Source organism: Larus michahellis, chromosome 6 (assembly GCF_964199755.1).
Source record: "Larus michahellis chromosome 6, bLarMic1.1, whole genome shotgun sequence".
Lineage (NCBI taxonomy): Eukaryota > Metazoa > Chordata > Aves > Charadriiformes > Laridae > Larus > Larus michahellis.
The window spans coordinates 19,972,932-19,996,342 of record NC_133901.1 but is presented as its reverse complement, the minus strand read 5'-3'; the positions used below and the strand labels follow the sequence as shown (position 1 = coordinate 19,996,342).

Genomic DNA, 23,411 nt, shown 5'->3' with positions numbered 1-23,411 from the left:
AAGTAAAAATTGTGTCAAAAACAAAGTGAGGGGTGTAAAGATTGGTACACCTCTCACGTTGCCACCTGACTATCTCTTGGCTGTTAGAGTTTATCAGCAAAAGGAGCCGCACAGAGCCCCTGGGGGGCAGAGGGGGCTCGGCTCCTTGGCACCACGTGGCTGTTGGCTTGCCCATGCCAAACAGGTTGCCAATGCTAAAAGGCAAATACCCATTTCCCTTTGGACTGGAGTGGCTTCTCTGGTGCTTGTGTTGGGCAAAAGATCCACCAAACTCCTTGCGTGGTTCCGTGAGGGAGTTTGCTTCTGGACGAGGCTCTGGACCTACCCATGTGAGTTTCATTCATTGTGGTGATGTGTCCTTGTGGCCTTTGCTTCCCACTGGGGAATTTCTCAGGTATTCAGGCCTGTCTTATGCACATGCAGTATTTAGCAGGCTTGTCTGCCAGTTTGTACCACATCTCATGTTCAGCTCATTCCAAGCATGAGCCATTGCGAGACAAACATTGCACTTAGCTCAGCCTCTTGAGTGCAGTCTTTGCTGCTTCAGCAGCTGCAACACAGGGCATGGACAGAAGCCTACCTCTAAACGTTCTCTTACAAAACACTTTTAAGGCACAGCAAAATGATGTAGCGTTTCCTCTAAATTCCAAAGCAGAAGGCCCCCCCGGGACGTGTCGGGTCTAAGTGCAACACAAGTATGTCAGTTCAGAAATGGCTCGGTGTTGCTGTGCGGGGCGATGAACACAGCTCCTCTCTGTACTCACGTGCAGCAGAGCTGAGTCCTTAACAGTGACCTAGGAGGTTTGGCCGGCATCACATAGGGGATGTGTCAGAGCCAGGAATAAGTCCTCTGTGACTGCCATGTTTTCACGTATGCAGTGGTTTGTTATGCACAAAGCCTCCAGATTCCCCAAAACCATTGTGGTTCTTTTTACAGTGTTGAAATTACGATTTTTGTAGTGTTTTGTAGGCCTTGGCTAAGCAACCTCGACATGTGCATTTAGACCAGATACCCACAATCTTAAGGTGATGCAAGGTGATAATTTCTTTTTCTGATGTCGGTTTATTAGTTAGATGCATAGGTTTAAGTTGATGACGCTGTATTTTATTCTCCCTATGGATGTGAGCAATGACTTCTCCGTGCTATTTCATTATAAATCTAATATCCAAAGTTAGATACCTGAAAATTTGCTGAAGTGCAAATAAAATGATGGCTGGACCTGAATGAACATGACGCACTGTCCTGTGCCTTTCATGTTATTTCCTGAATTTCTGTCACTACTTACAGGAAACTGAGATGCCGATCAGATGTGTAAATCATCCTTTAGTGGTAAAGAAAACCAGTCCATCAGTTGACGCCAGGTGAAAGCATTTACCACTGGCTGATACTTCTATTTGTTTGCGTCTCTGCTGGTTGAGGAACTCTGCTCCCAGGCTGACATCCTCTCAAAAGGCTCAGCTTCTGTGCAAACTTCCATTAGTGATGCATAGTCTCGGTTGCACTTAAGCTGTTCCTTCCTTTCTACAACATCTTTCTATAAATACTTTGAAAGCACTTTGATGCATTATTCTTAACTTACAATGACCTTCCTGGAACAAAAGATTTGATTAGGAGACTGTTAATAAAGGAATGAATACTCACAGGCCAAAATCGGAGGATGAATGTGTAGGAGAAGCTCTTGCGGGGGAGGAGGTGTACCTGCTGTCTTGTACTAGAGCTCCAGCATTTTCAAAGGTACTGCCTGTTGTCTGACCATAGGTCAGATGCTCTTATATTCAAATTTAAAAAAATATTTTGCTGTTATTTGACAAGCCATTTTGGAGCTATGCGAACTGATCTTTGCATAGCATTTTGGTGCATTCCCCAAAGCTTTGTTCAACCCTTGTGATATTTGTTCAGTTTCAGGTATTTCAGCCTTCCATAATAAGAGCTAGTTTAGCTTCCTGTTACTATGGCCGTTAATCCGGATAACATATAATTAATATAGAAAAAGCAATATGTAACTTGCTTCTGCAGATAAACTACGCTATTTTATTTTAAAGAGTCTAGTGAAACTTGATGGTTTACCACTTAGGAACATAACTTAAACGTTCAGAGTCTGTGGTATTTCCCCAGAGTGATTTGTAATACAGCAAGAAATGGAAAGCTTAAGAAAAGGGAGGAGGGTTTGGATGGGAACACTTAAGATTTCTTGGCAGATGCTTACTGCTAGGGAGGCTTAGGTTTTTTTTCCTCCTTCCTTCTGGGAATGAGAAATTTCAAGGAGGAAATGGCTGATCTGGGTTCCTGAGAGTGATTTCTGAAGGCAAGCTCAGAGAGCAACCTCATTTACATGGCGGACCACATCCCTGTGAAAAATGTAGCATGTGCTCTTTACCTGCTGAGGTTGGCTGGTGCTTTTGGGACTGGAGCCCCAGCTGCCTGAGAAGGGCGCTGCTGGCCAACGGGGCTCCCGGCACTGCAGAGACCTCCAGCTGGGCCGTAATAAATAGCTTCTTTCTGTCGGAGAGAATGGAGTCACATAGGTGCAACAGGAAACTTATGTTCTTGTTTCTGAAAGCCAAGGTTAAAGACTCGCATAAGATTTAAAGCATTCTGGCATTGCATGGACAGGACTATTTTGCTCTTACCAGGTGAACTGCAGGTTTTTGAAGTGATATTTTAAATTCTCATAAATGGTAAATGCAGAGGGGCAATGTAGTTGTTACATTTTCAAAAAATACTGAATTTTTAGCATCATGAATTGTTTATGGCACTTGAAGGAATCATTATTGTTTGAGTTTCTGATAAGAGCTCTTAGTTTTGCCTTCTTTTGAGCAGAGCTTCCCAAAGACCTGGTTTAATGCTGCGGTAGGTAGAGCTTTACCGAGGCTCTGCAGAATTAAAGTCATGCACCGTGTTCTGTCTGCAGAGCGCAGCTTGCACAGAGCGAGCGGCAGTTTTCAGGGATCCTGGAAAGTGTCGGAGGCTTCAGAGAACCTCCGGTTTGTTTACCTTTTGTATTCTGTGTCGTTCCTTCAACTTCCCTGCTTCCTGGGCTCTAGGTAACTTTGTGCATACAAATATAATTAGTTTGGACATCAATACTAAAGTTTTAGTGATGGATTGGAAATTTATTATGGATGTGTTCCATCTGTATTGCAATGGGTTTTGCTGTATAGTAGCACTGTATTTGTGGCCCTTGTCATTGTAATTATTGTGTGTCTAATGTACCATGTTGCCCAGGAGGCGTGTTTTGGGAAAACAGGGAAGCCAAAGCGTGGCAGGTGTCAGCGTGGCTACCTTTCAACCAAAAATACATTTGCCATTGCCCTCTAAGGACTTTCTATGTGGTGATTGTCTTCATTTTCTCTGAATCTCAGCTTTGACCTGGATAGGCAATGGAAAAGAAATGCCGAAACCCAGAACTTTGACTCTGAAATGTGTTTTTAGGAATGAGACAGGCAGTAGGTATTTGGAAGAACAGCACTGAAACACAGAAATCTGTTGAGAGCCGTCAGCACCTGAGGGTCACTAAGTGTTCGGAACGTATGGAAGATAGAAATGCATGTAAGCTTGCTCTAAAGTCCTTTTTCTCTAAATGTTTTGTTACTACTGATAAAAAAAACCCCTCTCCCTTTCCCCTCTGGTGCCTCTATCCTAAGAGGAGCCGCAAGTCCTGGGCTTGGTCCAAATTCTGATGGGAAGTGGCGTGGTTTAACTCCAGTAACTCGGAGAACTGCATCGCTGCTGCCAAGAGCACGGCAAAACCTGGAACGAGGCAAAAGTCCGTGCAGATTAGTATCTCAGTGTGAACAATTGGAAATACCTTGCTATTCTGAGTCAAAAAGATATTTTTAAGTTAGGTGAGTAGCCTTTAGGAATAGAATTTGCAGAGATAAAATTTCAGAGCAGGCCTTCAAAAGAGATACGGTAGTCACCAGAGGGTGGCGGTTGTCTATAAAGACAACTTTGGTGTGTTCTATGTTCTTGTTTCGTGATGAACAGGCAACTCCGCCTTTTGAACTTTCTATATTTGTGGGGTTTTTTTATTCCATGCGCTATTATTTGGGAAAATCTTATTTCAAGACTCCTTGAAAATGGTTTTCCATTAACAAAATTCCGTAACCAGGATGTCTTAATAAACTGTTTCACAAAAGTAAGTGAGTTTTTATTAAGATATTCTAAATAGCCTCAAAGGAAATGGGTTTTTGTGAGATATCCATGTTTGAATGGACCATGCTGAATCTTGCATCAAAATTGGCCAAAGCCCATAAGGAAAAATGCACATAAAATTAATTGAGCTTTACATATTTGAAAGCAAGGATTCAGCCCTGCTGTTACTGCTGAGCACAGAGGAGGAACAGACCGTTTTGGCAAAACAGGCAAAATGTTGTGACCTTTTCTGTCAGTGGTAAACGCTAAATCCATATGGATCATCCCGAGCATTAATTTGATGAAATGAGAAGTATTATGCACACGTGGCTTCTTAAAAATGTGGTGCATCTAAGAAACAAGTGGATGAAACATTTTTACGGGGAATACCTTCACATTGTGCTGGAAGGTCACAAATGCGATGTGCTGAGTCCCAGTCCATACTGGAAATCCGAACACAAGGGCTGTGGTCTGCTTTTGCTGCAGGGTGGCCCTTGCTCTTCTGTGAGATCTTCAAGCGATGACACAAGTTGCTCTCTATGAACTGTGCTTTTGCCGAAGCGTGGAAGTTCTTGTTCAAAGCTGTATGGGAGAGAGGTCCAGAAGTTTTCGACAATTGTCATGTGGCTTTGATGTTTTAAAGGAAAGAATATCCTGGAAGGTTAATTTTAATTGATGCTACCTAAGGGAAAGGCAGTGATGAATAATACATAGTCCTGCTTTTGTCTCTGGAAGGTATATCAATAAAGCAAATCATATGAAAACATTCACCCTTTTTTACTGAGCTGGAAAGTTACCTTAGGGACAGTGAAATGCGTATTTCAATCTGTACCAGGATCATGAATATACAAACTCCAGAATTCTGGTTTTGCATCAGTAAATAAAATTAAAGTATATAGTATAAAAATATATCATTCAGAATATGGAATTCGTTACATCAACATACAAATTTGTCATTAATAGCAGAGATGATGTAAAGTATAAGGTTTGTATTGAAAACAAAACCACTAAACCATAACACAGAAAAAGGAAAGAAGCCTTTTTTTTTCTTTTTCCTTTGTTCATTGACATTTTCCCACTGATCTCGGTGTGGTGCTTACCACTCCCAAGTTGCTTTTGTCTTTGTCGATTAGTAACGTTTTCCGTAGTCTCCTGACCTCCCAGGCTTCCCAGGTGGGGGGATCAGCAGGAGGAGCATTCCCTGCCTCCCTCCCTGCCTGCAGTCCTGGCAATGCCTGCAGAGGAAACCAGGTGATGGAGAGCGCCGGTCTCCGCTCCATCACTAGCAGCGTGGATGCACCCAGTGAGCAGCACATTCAAGAGCAGCACTTTGAGCTCCCAAGGAAGTGCTCCGTGTGGTCACTGCCCCTCTCTCCTCGTCGTCTCTTGAGTTGGGAGGTGCTTGGAAGGATAAAGTCAGTCCGTTTCTCATTGGTGTGATGCCCTGGTCTTCATGTCTCTGCTTTGGTATTGTTCGACTGCTTCTGTCTGACAACTCTGAAGGAAAGCATCTTCCCTGATTTATTAACCCTACTTTTTGGAGAAGTTTTTCTGATTTTTGAAAGGACAAGAAGGAGATACAAAACAAGTTACTAGCACTTTGGGGAATGGTATACATGAGTGGGTCAGGTTACTCTAAACTCTTAAGTTTTCTTGCCCCTAGTGCTTGCTTACAGGGTTCTCTGGGGTTGTGGGTTTGATTCTATGTATGGGTGAATAAGATTTAAAACAAGCACAAGGTCTTGATCTGTCCTTCCGGACAGGGGAATAAAAGTTTACCAAAGTAAACAACTAACTAATGCGATGGGTTTAGAGGATGGGTTAACTTGAACGCTGCCCTGGATGTCTGGGCTGGGTGGCTGTTCCCACCCTTACGAAGGATGATTTTGGAAAGCTGTGTGTAGCTTTTTACTCAGTCATTGCTTACATGATTAACTTCATTAGTTAAGAAATACCCAAGACATCAAAGCGGCACAGGCATGTTCTTTATGCCCAAGTGGTCAGTGTTGATCTCAAAACTGTGAATACTTGGAAAAAAAATATTCCATTTCATTTTACAGGCAGATTGACATCAGAAATTACTTGGCAACAGGGGAAAAGTGAAATATCTATGGATGGGGGACCCCATTTAGCAGTATTTACTCTGGCAAAACTCCCTTTGGCTTTGCTGACAATGCTGGTGGAGTGAAAAGGGCTGAGTCGACAGGGAGCAGAAGGAATTTGGTGGGAAGCATTCTTTTGTGCTGTGTGTAATTCCAAATGTGCTTTTAATATTTTGGGGGTTTGTACTTTGGATTAAGTACTGACTTAAGGAATTTGTTTTGATAATTTAGCATTTAATCTGTTGCACCAGTGTCACCTGGATTTTAGGTTAAAAAAAGCAAAATGCCACGGTGCCTGATGTTTACAGACCCACAGGTAGAAGGGCTTTTCATTTTTAAAGCCCAGTTCACTGAGTGACACTCTTTGCTTTAAGAGTAGGAGCACAGAAGAAAGGGAAGGAGATGGCTGATAAGAGGAGAAAATAAGACATACTTAAATGGTTTAATAGGTCAGAAGATTGGGTTGAAAAGAAAGCAGTCATAGTGGAGTTTTATATATATATATATATAAAAAAATAATATTTATGTTTATACATGCCACACAAGCGTGAAATGGCGTTGATAATTGTCTCTCACCTTTTTCTTTTGTTTTTTATAATCACATTAAGAAAAAGATAAAAATTAGTGTTTAGGCTGATGATAGTAAAGAATCCGTCTAGGATCTCTTAAAAGATGATGAAAATTTTAGCATCAAAGTGATATTCCACTAATTAAAAAAACCCAAAACAATTAAAAAACCAAACCCAAAACCAAAACACCCCCCCCCAATTCTTCCCGTTAAAAAACTTTATATGTAGTTTTGAAATTGTCATATCCCAAGCTGTAAATAAATATCAAAGAAAAAGTTGACAAAAAATGCCATCTCTTTTTTTTGACTGGAAATGGCCGTATTGCCTTCACTAAGCCCTGCTGCCTGCTTGACACTGGAATGAATCAAATCATTTATTGTGGTATTGAAGTATGGGCTTGCATAAACTCACTTATTCTTGAAAACCTTAACCTGCATGTTTATCAGTGCCCAGATAAGAAAATATATCCTCTTGTACCTAAAACCATGTTGAAATTAGTTTATATTTTGTACTAAGCAATTATTGTACATCTGTCCAAATTGTAAAATTATAGAAACATTTTTTCTGTGCCTATTAAGCACAGCATTGTTCTTAATATAAGTAGAATAATATTAATTCTAGCTCATAGCTTCATCTCTTTTGTCTATTTGCCTTTGTTTAAATCTAAAATCAAATAGTAATAGCTATTTTGTGTTACTAAACTCCACGGTGTGTTACTGCCACTAAAATAAATAAGTAAACTCTGTGTATAGGAAGGAGAGGGTGGTTCAAATGTTTCCCTCGTATTCATACCTTTTTATGTTCTTGTCTGTGTGTGTATGTGCTTTATATGTGTATATATATACACACACCTATATATACAGGCACACATACAGGAGTGAGCTGAATGCATAAAGCTACTACCTGAATCTCCTCAGGAGTCTGAAAATACGAACACGTAGAAATTGTTATAAGGATTTTCATACATATTCAATTTCTTTCATGCTGGTTTTTTTTTTTTTTTTTATTTTAAATCAGCTGTATTAGTGGGTTGTTGGGATTCCCTTGCCTACAGAAATAAGGCGTGCAAGTACATTAAAGAGCTGAGTGAATTGCTCGGCTTTGCTTTGTTGTTCCCAGATGCAATTTTTTAATTGCCAGCCTTACAGATTGACTTTGCTATCTGAAAATCTAGATAAATCTTCCTTCGTAATAGCTTTTCTGCAGGTCAAATGATGCTTTCATTTACACCTGTGCAACTGCATTAGCCAGCTGGCAGCTGGGGGCTGAGGGAGCTGGAAAAGGCTGGTGATGGACAAAGCGTAGTTGGTAATGAACCAGTGAGAAGGAATAACCCAGCCCCTTCGTGGTGTTTTATGGTTCCTTCCAGAGCGCAGCCATGCTGCTCGGTGGTTCAGCTGCACTTGGGTTTCTCCTCGTCTTGTTTGACATCAGTGACATCCAGTGCACATGGTGGGCATAAAACCACAAGCGGATAACACAAAGCATGAGGACAGAAGGACCAAGCGTGAAGCTGGGATGTGTGAGGAGGAGAGGGCTGGGGTAAAAGCCCCCTTGATCGCTCCTTGCTGTCCTCCTTTTTGGGTCTGAATTCATCGGAACAGCGAGTGAGCCCCATTGTGGGAAAAGTCGTCATGTGTAGTTTGAGAGGTCCAGAGAAAATGTGTTAGCCGGATCTGGAGGGCTGGAGGAGGACAGGGAAGAAGCCGTGAGTGGTATGCTGCTGCAGGCCTAGTTCTCCAAATATATTAAGGAGTGTCGTGAGGAGTAGGATGATGGATTGATGGAGACTGGCAGCAGGTTCCACCACAACTGCCACCTCTCCTTTCAGCTGTTCAGGCCAGAGAAGACAGCTCAGAGAGGGCTCCTGCTCTCCATGTGTCCAGTAGGACCACGTACAGGAAAATCTTGCCCAGCGATGCTGCCCTGGGGGTGAAAAAGTTCAGTATGAGCAAAACTCAAGTTAGCGATCAGATTCTAGTAATCCCATGTGAAATTCCAGGTTTTTTATTTGTGAGTTTTAATGTTTATCATCATGTTGGATCCCCACATTCACCCAGGAACAGGAAAAGTCACTTTAATGGCAAACCACTCTCCCCAGCCCACCTACCCCCTCACCTCTCCTCTCCCCTCAGTGGGCTTTATGCTGGTGCTCCAGAGGCTCAGGGCATGATGACACATCACGTACAGTGGGTGTGGGAATGCATAATATGGAAATCATCTTTCCACACTCTATTTCTCACAAAATGACCAGGCCATTTGTAAGACAACATGCCAGGAGTACCGGTTATAGGCGGTGGCAGAGCAGTGTGACGTTTCAGACAGAGCTTTGCCAAGGTTAAAAGATGGTAACAGGAGCTTGTGATGAGAAGAGCTGAGCAATGGTGAGTAAAGGTGGCCCTGTGTGCTCTACCTGTGATCCGAGAGCGACAGTTCAAAATGAACGCTTTAGAAATATCTTCAGAGAGCATCAGCTGTGTTTGCATACAAGGAACGATGACGAAACCTAAATTCTGTATGAAAATAATTCAGGTCGTCTCCAGTACCCATTTTCTGCTGATAAAGATTATGGCACTTGAAAAAATCACTTTCAAGAAATTGAAAATATAAATATTACTAAACTAATGGGAACAAATTCATTATATTGAGCCTAATTGCAACTTTATTGCTCCAAATTTATTCCAGTGTAATTCTATTAATATCAAAACTAGAGTCACAAAGCGATGAGTCAGGTCTGTTGTTTGCGGATCTCCCCTAGAGAACATTAGCTTGTATACAATTGCATTAAAATTTAAATGACACTGCTGCCATTTTTTCACTTGGCTTGAGGAAATCTGCATATGTTGGAGCCTCCGGGTAATTTAAATTGAAGCAGTTGAGAAAATGTCATGTAACAATGATACGAAGAATGTAGTGAAATATTTATTGTCCTAAAGAGCTCAGCACAAATTGTATTAATTTAAGCAGGAGAGTCGTCAGTTCTGTTGCCCTGTCAATACAGTGAAACTTTAAAAAAAGCTCCAACGTGGTGCAATGTGGTGTAGAAGATGCTTTGAATCAATGTAATTGCTAACTAGAGTAAATAAATTTATTATTTAGTGTGATACTAAACATCCATACAGAAAACTACTATGATAGGTTCCCACTGAGAATATATGAGTTGCAAGCAATGGAAATCTTGAATGAGCATGTCTTATTTGAGTCGTCCCACACACTAAATACATCATACAAAATATAACAGGTAGATAAAATAGGCTAGTGGGAGAAGGGCAGGGGGGGCTGTCAGGCAACCAGGTACCCGCCTGCATCAGCACGTAGTTCCAACGTTTTGTCTTTCTGCGTGCATCTCTCTCATTCGTTCTCTGTCTCTCCCTCTCTCATGTATTTGATTAGCTTAACACAAAATAAAAATTGTGCTTAAGAACAGCTGTGAAAGTTACAATTTTGAATTTTAGAATATTTTAATCTGCATGATTAGGTTTACCACCAAGAAATCTCATCATCTGCTGTAATACTATTAAGGCAGAAATGTGCCAATAAATTGAGGGATAGGCAAAGATTCACCTAAAATCTCTTTCTAATCCCACTCCCCCCACCCCCACCCACCCCCCAACAATTAAGGCTTGTTCACAGCCATAAAGGATGTTATAGGTGTGTACTTGGCGTGGGTGTTTTATTTGCCCGTTTCTGAAGCACATGTCATGAAGAGATAAAACGCGAGAAACTGTTTCATCATATCTCAGTATCACGTTGCACATTGTTTGCAGTGTGTGATCTCCTGTTGCAATAGTTGTCTGCAGTGGCTCATCCTTGAAACCTGAACTTTCCTTCAACTTTCTCAGTTATTACTTTGCCTATAAATCTGTCCATAACCCCTGAACAACATTGTCTTTGAACTCCAGTGCATCTACTCAGTGAAATTCTCATCCAAGCTTTAATCTTCTCTCACCTTGATATATTTTAACTTCCCTCTTTATGGCCTGGCACACAAGCTGAATTTAATGGTGATAAATGTGTTTTTAAGAGTAAAAGCTATAAAGTATATGTTAGAGATTAATCTAAGCCAAATCCTCATTCCCAACATGCTAAATTTGGGGAAGTTTGAGCTGGGAGGAACTAAGGAGCCAATAGTCGTAGCTTAGGCTCATCTCTAACGTCAAGCAGTTCGTTGTGTTTGTTTGTTCGTTTTAAAGAGCATGTAGTTATGTTAGGTGTCTTTTCTACTACAGAACATTTAGATCATCACTGAAGTAACTGTCTCAATTTACCTTCCTGCTGTGTTCAAGAACAAAGCAAAGAGTTGCTTAGTGGAAGTATTTGATGGGTATTTTGAGGAAGTGTTTGAAGAAAAGCAAATCAAGGCCAGAAAGCAAATCTTTCCAGCTCATCCTTCCTATTTGCATTTTGAGGGAATCATACGCGCGCTTCCTCTTTCAGAAGGGAAGTGGGGGCCATTCTCACTCTCCGGCAGCAAATCTCTCTAGCTGTAACAACCGCAGCGTGTTACAGCGCTTTGCTCCCTTTTTAAAAAAGCCACTTGTTTGCTGGTAAAATTCATTATTATCTGGCTGTGTTTTGCAGCTTCTGAATTATGTAGAGTAGTACAATTTAGTAATCTGTAGATTGAAGAAATAGTGTGTTAAAATGTTTTCAAATGTGAATCGTACCTGTGGCTACTATTTTGTTATTAGAAATTGAATTATTATAATGCATATGTAGATTTAAATTAGCTGTTGTAATTCAGAAGATGAGGGTTTTCAGGAAAGTTTCCACAGTGAAGTTTGCCTGTAGATTTGGCCTGGGCCAGACTTAGTGTTGCTCCTGTTCTGCATATTAAATGTGCTTGATCTAGAGCCCTTTTTAGGTGGATCATAAACCCACCCAGAGGGTAAGAACTGTAGAGCGCATTGAGCCTCTCGGAAGAGGGTTTCTACAGATGTATGTGTATATGGCTTTCTATATACAGCCTTCCTGCAAACGTACGCAGACACATTACTTTTCTAAGAAGAAAACTCCTGTAACCAAAATAATTCAAAAACTGTGCTTAGGTGTGTGCTTAAGTCTACTAAATTGAAATATTTAAGAATAAATTTTAAGCCTGTGTCGAATTCATTGGATTTAGGCATGTGCTGTGGTGATAATGGGTCAGGACCAGTTGTCTAAGTCTTGTGTCGTCTTCATAGGAGATTGCAAACAATGAAAAGCAAAAAAGAAATTGCAAGGAGACACATACTTGTGCTCAAATGGCAGATTCTTTATTGAACCCCTAACAGGAGGCCACTGGCTTTTGGGATTGGTTTCGGTTTGTTTTCTTTCTGTTCTGCTTTTCAACTCTTTTCCTCTCAAGAAAGCACAGCTGGAGAGCATTAACTGAAAACAAATGATGCTGCAGAATATCTGCTTGTTCATTGCTGCTTTTTCAGCTTAATTCTGCTAAACGATGGCTGAAGTTCTAAACTGTGCTGAACTGCTTTTAACACTTAAAAGCCAGAGGTATCTGTAAAACAATCCCCCCTGTCCAGCACAAGACATACTGAGGAGGAGGAGGAGGGAGGTTTACCCCTGAGTCCTTCCCTCTATTCAGGCTTTCTTGCCTTCCCTTCTCCCTTTAACATACTTCATTCCGAGCACCAAATTTTTGTGGGATGTGGGTTAGCCCACATACAGGGAGGGTGTTTGTGTTATTGTTGTGTTTTTGCTTCCCCACCCTGTCTGCTAAAGGCAAGGTGCTGATGTGGTACTACGTAAAGCTTTATTTGTCCTAGTAGACAACTGCTGGAGACAGCAGCCGTTTATCAGCCTCGACTGATAACCAAAAAAAATAATCTCGCCATCTGCCACCCAGTCTGCTTTTGAAGAAGTGAGCGCGATGGCTTCCAGCTGTACGTGAAGGAGCCGCATGGCTGGGAGGGCAATGCCGGAGGGGCTGAAGGAGGGCGTTGCATGTGCTCTGCGCACCGTAAGAGCATCCGGGGAGCGTGGGGCCGTGTAGCACCCGACTTCTGCACTGCCAGCGTAAGTTTGGTAGTAGCCTGCCAGAGCCCCGTGCTCCCGGGTAGATAAACGTGGGAGTTAGGGAAAAATGGCAATGCTCTTTTGACAGATCAGAATTCATTTAGAGTGGTGATTCCTCCAGATCACCTGAGCTGTAATTAAGAGGTGATGTTTTAAGGCGCTTTGTTTACAGGAAGCTGGGTTAGGCTGCGGAGCTTAAAGACATCTGTGGGAAAAACAGATAAGTGATTTCTTTTATCCTGTTATCCTTTGACTGAATTTTCATTGCTGTTAGGAGATTTATTAGCATTTTTTATGACTGGTCGTAGCCTGTGTTCTTTAATATATTATTTGCAATTTCCTTTCTTGAGGTTGTGCCATTTAAGGAACATGACTCAAATTTTCCATCAGTTGCATCAGGGAAGCCATAAATATGTCACAGGGGGTGTACTTATGTACTGTATTCTGTGGGGGGAAAGAATTTGGCCTGTACCATGTAAAATTAAAACAATAATTAGGCTTTGGCAGAAAGGTTGGAAGGAAAACTCCTGGCTTACATATATTTGTTCATTGTATGTGATAATTAAATGGTAGTTACAAATTTCTGTATACCCTAAATCACCCTAATGGAAACACTTAGGCCACGTTACCCCTTAGCAGGTGTTTCAATACCTGGAGGAAGGGGGAAAATTCAAGAAACAGGATTTAAAAAAACATGCTGCAGTTTGGAGTATGGTGGGCACGCAGGTGCCCTGATGGCGGACAGAGGATTGTCCATCGGAACAGGTAGCCATCAGGTAGTAGAGTGGTGACAAGCCATGGAGAGAGCTTTCCTGTCCCACCTTGTTTATGGGAGGCCCACCAGAACAGGGGCAGTCTAAGAATGTCATCTTGTGTCTGTATTGGATCCCCTTTCCGTGACGAAGGGTTAATCTTTTGGGGACATCATCCGTCTAAAGATGATGATGACGATTGTTGATCTTGGCCAAGTACGAGATGAAAATTGAGCAGTGAAAAGCAGTGCAGGGCAGGAACCTGGGTGATGCTGACTTACTGGTGGCAAAGAGGAGAGGGCAGAAAGGGGCACTGGGCAATACCAAGTGTGTAACATGTATAGAAAACCTTACGCCTAATTAGGATGCGAAGAGATGCATTTTCCTACTTTCCAAGACTCCTCTGTGCGCACTCAGGCACGTTTGACTTTTGACTTACTTTCCCGTTCTTGAGGCGGTGCAGCTTCACCTGGCTCCTCTGGGATGGGCATGCTGGGGCAAGAAGGTTGTGCCACCGTGTCCTCATTAGTGACCTGCTGTGGTTAGCCCAGCAGAGATAGGACTGGGGAGGTGTCATCCACTTAGTTAATAACGTACGATTGCCTCTCTCTCTCCTAACTCTGTAATTTTTTATTTATTGATTGATTTATTAAATCTGACTTTACAGCTGCCTTAGAGCGGTTGGAAACAGTATCATGAATCACTGAATATAAGTGCTTTTTAATAAGTTCAAGGCCGAAAATATCAAAATGGAAGTTAATTTGGTATCTTATGTAGACCTATAAAATAACTAAAAAAAAAAGGTTCATAATCTTTGTTGATGACGATTCTCACAAAAACTTCCTTTGTTTTTTAGCCAGCTTTAATTTTGCTTTGATTGTGGATTTTTTTCCCCCAGACAACTCTGTTTTTATAAAATGAGATAAAAATATATTCATCACAGATTAATGAAAGCCATGAACGTTATGTGCTGTTAGAGGTTTAAAAATGTCTTTTAAAATCGAGTATTTGGCAAATAACTGTTGTGTGCTAAAAGCTGCTCTTTTGTATGAGCCTTATGTAACATTGCAGTTAATAACATTTAGTGTTATTGGATGCTAAATGACTATAGTATCTCAACTATAAAAGCCTGTTTACAAAGATGAGGCAGTCTTGTTGGAGTGCCAGATTGTTAAATAACTACAGGTTGCCAAAACTAAATGAACTTTTCAGCTGCTAATGATGTGCAAATTGCTATCGCAGATGCGTATTTATTGGAGGAATCCTCACAAGCATGTAGTTCTTCCTAGTTACAAACGTTTCTTTGCCTTCGTCCTTAAAATGTCAGGGATACCATCAGAACGAATATATCTGGATATATAAACACAGCCATTTGGTGTTATTGATAGCTAAATAGCTCCTTTTATTTATTTAATTTAATTTAAGTTATTGAATAGCTATTTAAGCTATTTTTAAGCTATTAGCTATTATATTAAACAGCTATTTAAGCTATTTTGCACACCATTTGGGTGAGAAGAGCTGCTGCTGCTGGGCCTTGTCCCCAGCTCCTGGGTGTCCAGGTGTGACCCACGTCGGGTCTGTTGCAGATGCGCCTCTGGGAAGGAGTGGAAGCAAAGGGCCGTTTCTTAGCTGTTGTGGTTTTCTGTTTGGTTTTGTGTGTGTATGTGTGTTTGGTTTTGTTTTTTTTTTTAATTGGGCCTTTTTGTAAACTACTGGTACAAAATTGGGAGACACGGGAATTAAACTCTGACATATAAATTAAGCAGTATTATTTTTCTCACTGCTTTTTTTTCCTCTTGAAAAATAGTTTTCTGTAAGGTGTCAGTTGTGAGGAGCTACCTTTGGGTGAAGAGGTTTCATAGTAAACTTTAAATGAGAAGCTGATTCCTTAAAGTGCGTTCGGGAAGGTGGCGGGAGCTGCCCGAGGCCCGGTGGTGTGTTACCCAACAAGCCATAGCCGCGCTTTTCTCTCTGCGTTCTGCTGGAGCCCGAGAGGAAGTGCTGGGTTTCCTGTGCGGAGCTTGCTCCCTTGCCCTGGAGTGTCTCGCTCTGAATTTCTTAGCCTGGTTGGGAATTTAATACAAAGAGCCATTCTTGTGAATCATGTTTTCTTTACAATTTTGCATTCCAGCTCAGCAATTCATTCCTCCCTTTTCTAATGGCAAGAACATTACTGGAGTTCACATAACTTTGGCGAAATGTCTGGTTTATGTTCTTCTGGGGGGACTTGAATGCTCCAGTTCCATTGTGTTGTGGGTTATTCTAAAAATACAACACTTATAATGCATATTAGGTATACTAAGTTCAGAAGTTCTGACAATCAGTTAATATCCCTGAATTTAGAAGTTTTTCAAAGGTAAGTATTTAATGTTGTGGAAGACTTTTTCAGTAGCCAAACATACCAGCCAACCACGTGGCTACAGAATATTCATCTTCCCATCTCTTGCATTATTAGAATATTCTCTTCTCAGCATTATTTATATGATTTCAAATGGAAATAGCATTTTGGAAATAGCATTTTGAACATTTGAATGTGCCGTTGAGGGTTTTGGATACATCAAGTCTGTGTGTGTATTTTAGGCAGGGTGCGGTATATACTCCGGATGGTCGAAATTTTCCTTTCCTTCCCAAAAGTTACTTTGCAGCGGTCCGTTTCCTCACCGGCGTGCTGCGCTGTGCTGAGCTATCATCATCCCAATTCCCTCTCACCGAGCTCCAGTGCAGGAAACGCCTCGCAACCAGCGAACCACTGGAGCCTGGGCTTGGCACCCAGCGGGAACGCCAGATATTGGCAGCCAGGCCGTACGCCAGACACTGGCACCTGGTGGATGTTAAACCAACTCTGAAATTACGACTCGCTTATGTCTAGCCTGCAGGGCAGCGGCACTCTGCCGTGCCCTTGCTCTGCCAGTTCCCAAGGCGGGGGACCTGCCGGGGGACATGGTGGCACCCGTCTGGCCCGGGGCCTGGCGTGCTGGAGAAGGGTGTGTGGCCGAGTCTGTCTGCTCAGCCTCAGGGCAGGGATCACCCAGATGCCAGAGCCGGAGCGCTGCTTGTGGAGCGCAGGAGCCAAAGTCTGCACAATCTTTATGCAGGCTTTCTTCTGCCTCTTCCCTGTAATAGTACAAATGCCCCTGCCCTCCCTCCCCCCCCAAGAACTCGCACCACGTTCAGAACCTAACTTGTGCTTCTTAAAACCCAAACTTTTTTCCAAATGATCCTCTTCTGTGAAATACGTAGTAAAAACATGAGATGTGATGGGTGGGAGGGTGCTTGCTGTAAGGTGCATACCAAATGTTTAATAATGGTTCTGTTGAGTTAGGCGGCCCCAAAATTGTTGGTCTTTAATTTTAAACAGTTTTACATTGATTCCATAAACTATTCTGAAAACCAAGATTATTTCTTTTCCCGAACTAAATTTTTGATCATTTAAGACTATTCACAGCTGTAAAAAGTTTTTACTTAAAATGCTATTATGACAATTTTTCCTCAAGTTCTTACAGCCAGCATGCCGGAAAACATAACTTTTCTTTAGTATTGTAGGACAAAGCTGTCCTAATTTTGTTGTGTGTTTGAACTGCTGTTGGATAGAAAGGAGAATAAAAAGAATATAGTTAAATTTTCAAGTTTCAAAACCACATTCAGTATGTATAATTTAGCAGCTGTTGCAAACACTTGGGGGCATTTTCTTTAGCATTTGAAAATTCCCTGTAGAAGTGAGACAGGAGACATTCATTTACCATTTCAAGCTTGAAAAATATTTTAACCTTTCCTTCAATTGTGTTTTGAAGTTTAGCATTAACTCTGTGCCTGGCTGCACAGATGGCTACGTTTTATGTATTCCTTTGTCTCGGGGAAAAAAGAGACCACACGGTCAGTTAATGGCTTTAAATGCTCTTAGTCTTCATTTTACGTCTTCTTAATGGGACCTCAGAGATTCTGGGAAGATACTCAGAAAATTGTTGTTTATGGTGTAAGGACTTGTAAGATGTGTTGTGTTCTGTGGCCTGGAACTCAGGAGCTATTTTTGCTCCTACTTATTAATCTTGGTTAATGAATTTTACAGCTTCATCCCATAAGTTTTAACGTTCATGATTCTGGTATGTAAAAATAAAAACTAACATCACTGATGTATAGAAAATGTTACTTTATTACTGGAACGTGAGGGGTCTAATTGTTTTAAACTTTCAATAGACAAAATTATAGATTAAGTCGATTTTTAAGGAGAAGTAGACTCCATATCTGAGGCACTGAAGTGGTTATAAAGTTAAATAAGCTTTTTAGTCTTCCAGCGTACAACAGAATGCTTTCTAAGCTTTTTCCCTAGACGCTTTTGGGAAACACCATGTGAACTGTGGACTACACAAATAAAATGTTGTGCTAGGATAAATGATGGAAAATCCACTAAGTCAGTGGTGTGTCACCAGAGCAGACAATTAGAGCATATAAAACCAATCCTTAAATTGGATATTTTGTGCTTTGTAATGACTTTTTTCAAGTAGGTTTTAAAATAATGTCAGCTAAAGGATTGGTAGATTAACATACTTTGTGTAAATCTACATGTGGCGCACAAAAGAACTCTTGATAAAACCACTGAGTGCTGTACAATGTTGAGCATTTACAGGTAATCTGTCAAGTTTACAAAAAGTTATTACTATAATATAGGCACAACTTTTTTTTTTTCTTCACTTGAAAGTACTGGTAAGTTTTTAAAGGCTACTACTATTTTATCCCATTAAGAGGAAGAGTTTCCTGTAGTCTTTTAAGGTCTTACTCCTTTTAACCAACATGTGCTGCCAACTCCATCTGGTTGAAGTTGTTCTTGAAGATGGCTGTAACTGGTTAAAGACTTTATTCCAGTTCCTGCTGCAAGAAGATTTCCATTGCAAGCTCTGCAATCGCAGAGGTCATTCTTACTACCATTAGATGGAAATTCTATGCTGCCGCTGCAATTCTGTGCGAGTCGTGCAGGCCAGGATGGGATATGGGGGTGAGATGGTCTGAGATGCTGCAGATCGCTGCCTTTGGGTCTCCAATCTTAAGTGCTATCAGGCATTTCTGACAGTTACTTAATTCACTTCTATTAAATTAAACTAAGGGTATCTACGGATGTTGTTTGCATATTTGGGGGGTGTTTGTGTATATACATATGAGAACACACACCCTACCTTCTGCTCAGCTGAATCCTCCTCCCCTAATTCATTCATGGATGAAAAGGTTACATAGATTTTTGAGGGTGTTTTGTTTAGTTTTTTGCTTCCAGTGACCTTCCTAGAAAGAAAGGCTAAAGGAGTGTTGCAGGAAAAGCAGTGTTTGTGAGAAGTTTAGTTACCCTTAAGTACCATTCCCAGTTCCTAAGACGCAGAAGGAACTGGTATGTAAAGGTCAGGCGTCACCAGTGTGGTTCACGTTAACAGGACGTGACAGATGTTGTGTTATAAACAGAGTAGCAGCTCCTTGTCTTGTTAGAAATCTTCTTAGAAGTAATAACTTCTTATGCCGCAGCTTGGTAAACCTGAAGAGTGTTTTTGGATCATTACATTAAGCCTTACAGATAAGGAAGCTCAGCCTGAAACTTCGAAGTCACTTACTATGGGTGAAATGCGTAGAATTCTGTCTGTGCTTCTATTGATTATCTTAATTGCCTCGTGGTTGTCAGGTTTTTCACATTACCATTGCTATCTTTATGACTGTTTAATACAATACAGAATCTGTGTTAATAAATAAAACATTGCCTGTAAATGGAGATGCTGGAAAAGTAACTCTTTCTTTTCTTCTATTTTTTCAGCGGAACCCCTGCCTTTAATGGACTTGTGCCGAAGATCAATTCGTTTTGCTCTTGGCAGAGACCGCCTGCATGATATAGAAATTCTACCTTTGCCTCTGTCTCTGAAAAATTATTTACAGTACCAATAAGACATCTTAGAAACCTCTGGCCTCACATTGGACTACATCAATGCAAATGGCAGAAAATTGTTTACAGCAAAATATAAATCTTCGTGATGGACACTTAAGTGTTATTTAATTTTTAATATATATTTTTTTTCTGAACCAGTGAAAGCAGATCACTGTGGGGGACTACTAAAGAATGTGAAAACATTGATTTGATCGAGATTTGTGTATTTGTTGCCTGTTGTGTTTACAGTCCTGAAGGCCATTATTCTCATCTCTCATATATTGGTTTATCATTGTTGCCTCTAGTAAATGCCAATAGAAAATCTGAACTGCAAGATCCAGTCACGCAGAACAGAGCATTCTTCAATAATATGATTTTTTTTTCTCTCTCTTCTACACCTCACCCCAATAGATAAAAATAAATCAGCAAAGGAAAAATCTTGACAATAAACTTTTGAAAAATATTTAAACCTTACTTTTGGTATCTAGAGTTGTTGAGAGCTTTGAGTGCTCAGCACTCAGTGTAATCAGGCCTATAATATCTAAAAGTTCTAACGTTTAGAAAAGCAGATTATTGTCTAGAAGAAGAGTATGTGATTTGAAAACACGAGAGGAAAAAACTGGTTTATGTGTCAGGAAGATCAGTTTTTGGACATGGTAACAGTAAGATACAGTCCGTTGTTTTCAAGACCAAATCTAGTCCCTCCAAAGTTCTGCAGTTTATAACAAAGTGTTCGCTATCCCAAGAATTTAGGATATTCGTATTTTAGAAAGCTTGTCACTTTTTTATTTGAACAAATTTATAATTTTTATGTGGTATGAACTCTAAGTACTTGGTTCTCTTTTTAATGTATGTGTGGTTATAATGTTTATTTATCTGTTTAGAGTCTGTGGAGTTCTCATTTAACTGTTTCCCATCTTGGGGTGGCTGATTTTGTTTTTTTCCCCAACTCCACCTGAAATGTATTAATTTTTCAGGCTCGTCCCATTTTTTAAGATGCTGCTTTCTATTTGCATTTCTTACATGTTTCAAGTTATCTGCCTGATCAGTTATCTAGTTTTTAAACTGGAAGTTGTTGTTTTGGCAGGATGTCAAATGTTTAGACTGAGCTGCCTTCAGCATATTTTAATGTGAATTTACTGATGAATGAGGAGAAAATTTCTAATAAAGTCTACTGTCCAAAATAAAAGTCATGTCTCCTTTGATGAAGTGTTAAGTAACGTAGCGCTGTGTACAGAGGTGAAGTTCAGTTCCTCCCGCAGCATTGCGAATGTTTCTGTTCAGCACTTCAGAATTGCTGCTCTGGGTTCACGTGCGAGAGACATCGCAGGCAATGTCATGTCCTGCTCCTGATTTGTCCCACTCACTCTGAATCTAGCTGTACTCCTGCTTTTAATGCAATTCTGGACAGATTCCTCTAAACAAAACCTCAGTTTTGTGCGAAATTGCGCTTTGAGACTCCGTGCTTTTGAGGGAGGTTGAAGTTTGACCACTGTGCGCTGATGATACAGGCAAACCCACCGAACCGCAGATGGTTGCCCCTCTCTTAGTCACCTCAAGGAACAGAATTACAGTTTCAGTCAGAAAAGAGAAACATGAGATAAACGAGATCCAACAGCACGAGCAAGAGTGGAAGCAACAGGGGCACGGTAACACAGGGACATCAAAAATTAAATTACAAGTATTTCCTTCTCTGGGCTTAACTATGTAAGTTGATGATTCTTCAACATCAACTTACTTTTGGGCTTTCTTTCACTTAAGGTGAAAGGTACATACCGTGTTCCTTACTTTAGCCTTGCAAAGGGGAAGAATTACAGCTGTGATCGGTTTCTCTTACTTTTCCCATTTGCTTTGTTTAATTTAAACTTTTTTTCTCAATAGGTACATAGAAAGAAGCAGATATAAATATATAATAACTCATCCAAAAGGAAAAATATAGCTGTGTCAAGTCATCTTTCATACGCAAGGTAAGCAGCTGTTCAGGAGTGGCACAGTAATCCCCGTAGACCTTATTTTTCCACGGCTGAAGTCCGTGTTAGGTAAGCATTTCCTGAAACCAGTGTTTTACTGTGCGTAACTGGACTTCATGTTCCTTTGAATAACTGCAGTAACACGACTGTTAGGTGTTGAATTCTCTGTTCTTTAGCTTGACCCAGGCTGACAACTTTTTAATGGGACAGTAAAGTGGGAACTGATATCATGAGACAAATTAATGATGCAGGGTCCTCTGTATGTTAATTACCTGTAATTATTTACAGTTGGATTGGAATTTCAGTTGGTGCCCCTTCTGTGATGATTCCTCTAAACCAAACGTCCTCATTTTAACTTTCAAACATTTTTTCTAATAGTTAGCTGGCTTCCTGGAGTGCTAGTTTTACAGGAATGATAGTTTTATTCTTTTTACTGTTCCTGAATTATGTGTTGTGATGCTGTGGGTGGTAGACACACCCCTTCGTGTGGGATTAGGGCCCTGTTTTCAAGGGTCAAGGTCTTTTTGATACAGTTTTCTCGGTCCACAGAAGTCTTGTAAGGAGAATGTACCATGGAGGGTATTAAGGATACTTCAGTGTTCTGTTAACCATCCCTTTGCAAATAGATTCTCTTCCAAGAGGGCTTATAGGGAAACCAGAGTGCCTGTCTGCATTGCTAAGAATAAGTCGAGCATTGAGACTAAGCAAGTAGCCTGAGGACCTCCTCCCAAAATGTACCAAAACAAGAGTCTCCTCTCCGTTGCTGAACTCTAGCCTGGGTGGTGTGTTCCTCACATCGATTCTCAAGGCTTGCTTTACCGGAATTGCAGATTGTTTACTGTCTGCTTCAGGAGTGAATTGAGCAATAATTTACAAGGTGGCAATGCATTGGCTTTTGCCCAAAAGAGAGGTCAAACACTAAGTTATGATCATTCTTCAACCAATGCAGTTGGAACTTCTCAGTCTCTCTATCCTGGAAGCCTAAATGCAGCAAGATGCCTACCCAGAAGTCCACTCCCAGGCATATCTAACAGAGAGGATGATTGCTTACTGCAAAGCTGTACTACTACGTGGCTTGCAGTAAGATCTTTATTGCATCTGTATTTTTAGATTCCAGCCACTTTTGGCTTTCAACACACGAAGAAACATAGACAATAGATGTGACGGTTTTCAGCCTTTGTGTCCCTGTGTCTGAGCAAAAGGACTCTGGCTTTTCTAGATGTAATCTGGCAGTGTTCCCGTGGCTGGTAAACTCAGGCTAATAGAAACTCCTTGAAGCAAAACACATGAGTCTTTATTGTAGTATTTAAAGGAAAAGGCCACATGCCTGGGAGCTGCAGCCAAATCACAACCTTTGTGATGGGTGCGTGCTGATTAGTAGGTTGCAATAGAAAGTGTTTCACCTACTCTTTGGGATTTTGATCTCTAATATGGCCCCTTCCTAGGAAGTATTGAAGGTGCAGAATCCCTTCTGTTAGAACTGTGGTTAAGACTTGTGGATTCATGCATCATAGCTTCTCTTCATTATTTTCACAGTATTCATCCTTCTGCAGCTCTTGTGAGGGAGGGGGCTTGATTTGTCCACCCAGAGGTGCTGCTGTTGTGATCACGATTTGCAAGTGCTATAACCTCAGTGACACTCTTAGTTTTTAGATTTACTAAAGCTGTTGTTTTATAACACCTAAATTTGGGGTCAAAGTTGAGAACCGATTGTCCTTTGGTATAGGAGCTGTCACACGCGTGTCCCTACTACTGGGCTGACAAAGTCAGTGCTATGAAGGCTTTATTTCTGCTTCAGATTGGACCAAGGGAACCGTATTGAAATGTCTGCATTCTCATCCAGAGGTAACGTAATACAATCTGACGAGAGACTGTGAAGTCTTGTTTTAGACTTCACGTGTAGTCTTTCTGGTGTTTGAGTTTTTATCTAAGCAGATTGACTCAAACTGTTCCTGTTGAGGTAGGATCTAAC

General features: G+C 40.9%; 1 protein-coding gene across 5 annotated transcripts in view; it reads left to right on the top strand.

The window, feature by feature from the left end:
• The window catches only part of SPSB4 (splA/ryanodine receptor domain and SOCS box containing 4), a 186,034-nt gene extending 165,385 nt beyond the window's left edge, over positions 1-20,649 (top strand). For all 5 annotated transcript variants that reach the window (XM_074592555.1, XM_074592559.1, XM_074592554.1 and 2 more), the window contains one exon: positions 19,362-20,649. In XM_074592555.1, coding sequence (XP_074448656.1) covers positions 19,362-19,489 — 128 coding nt within the window. In that variant the 3' untranslated portion in view covers positions 19,490-20,649. The remainder of the gene's footprint in view (positions 1-19,361) is intronic.
• Positions 20,650-23,411: the final 2,762 nt, after the last annotated feature.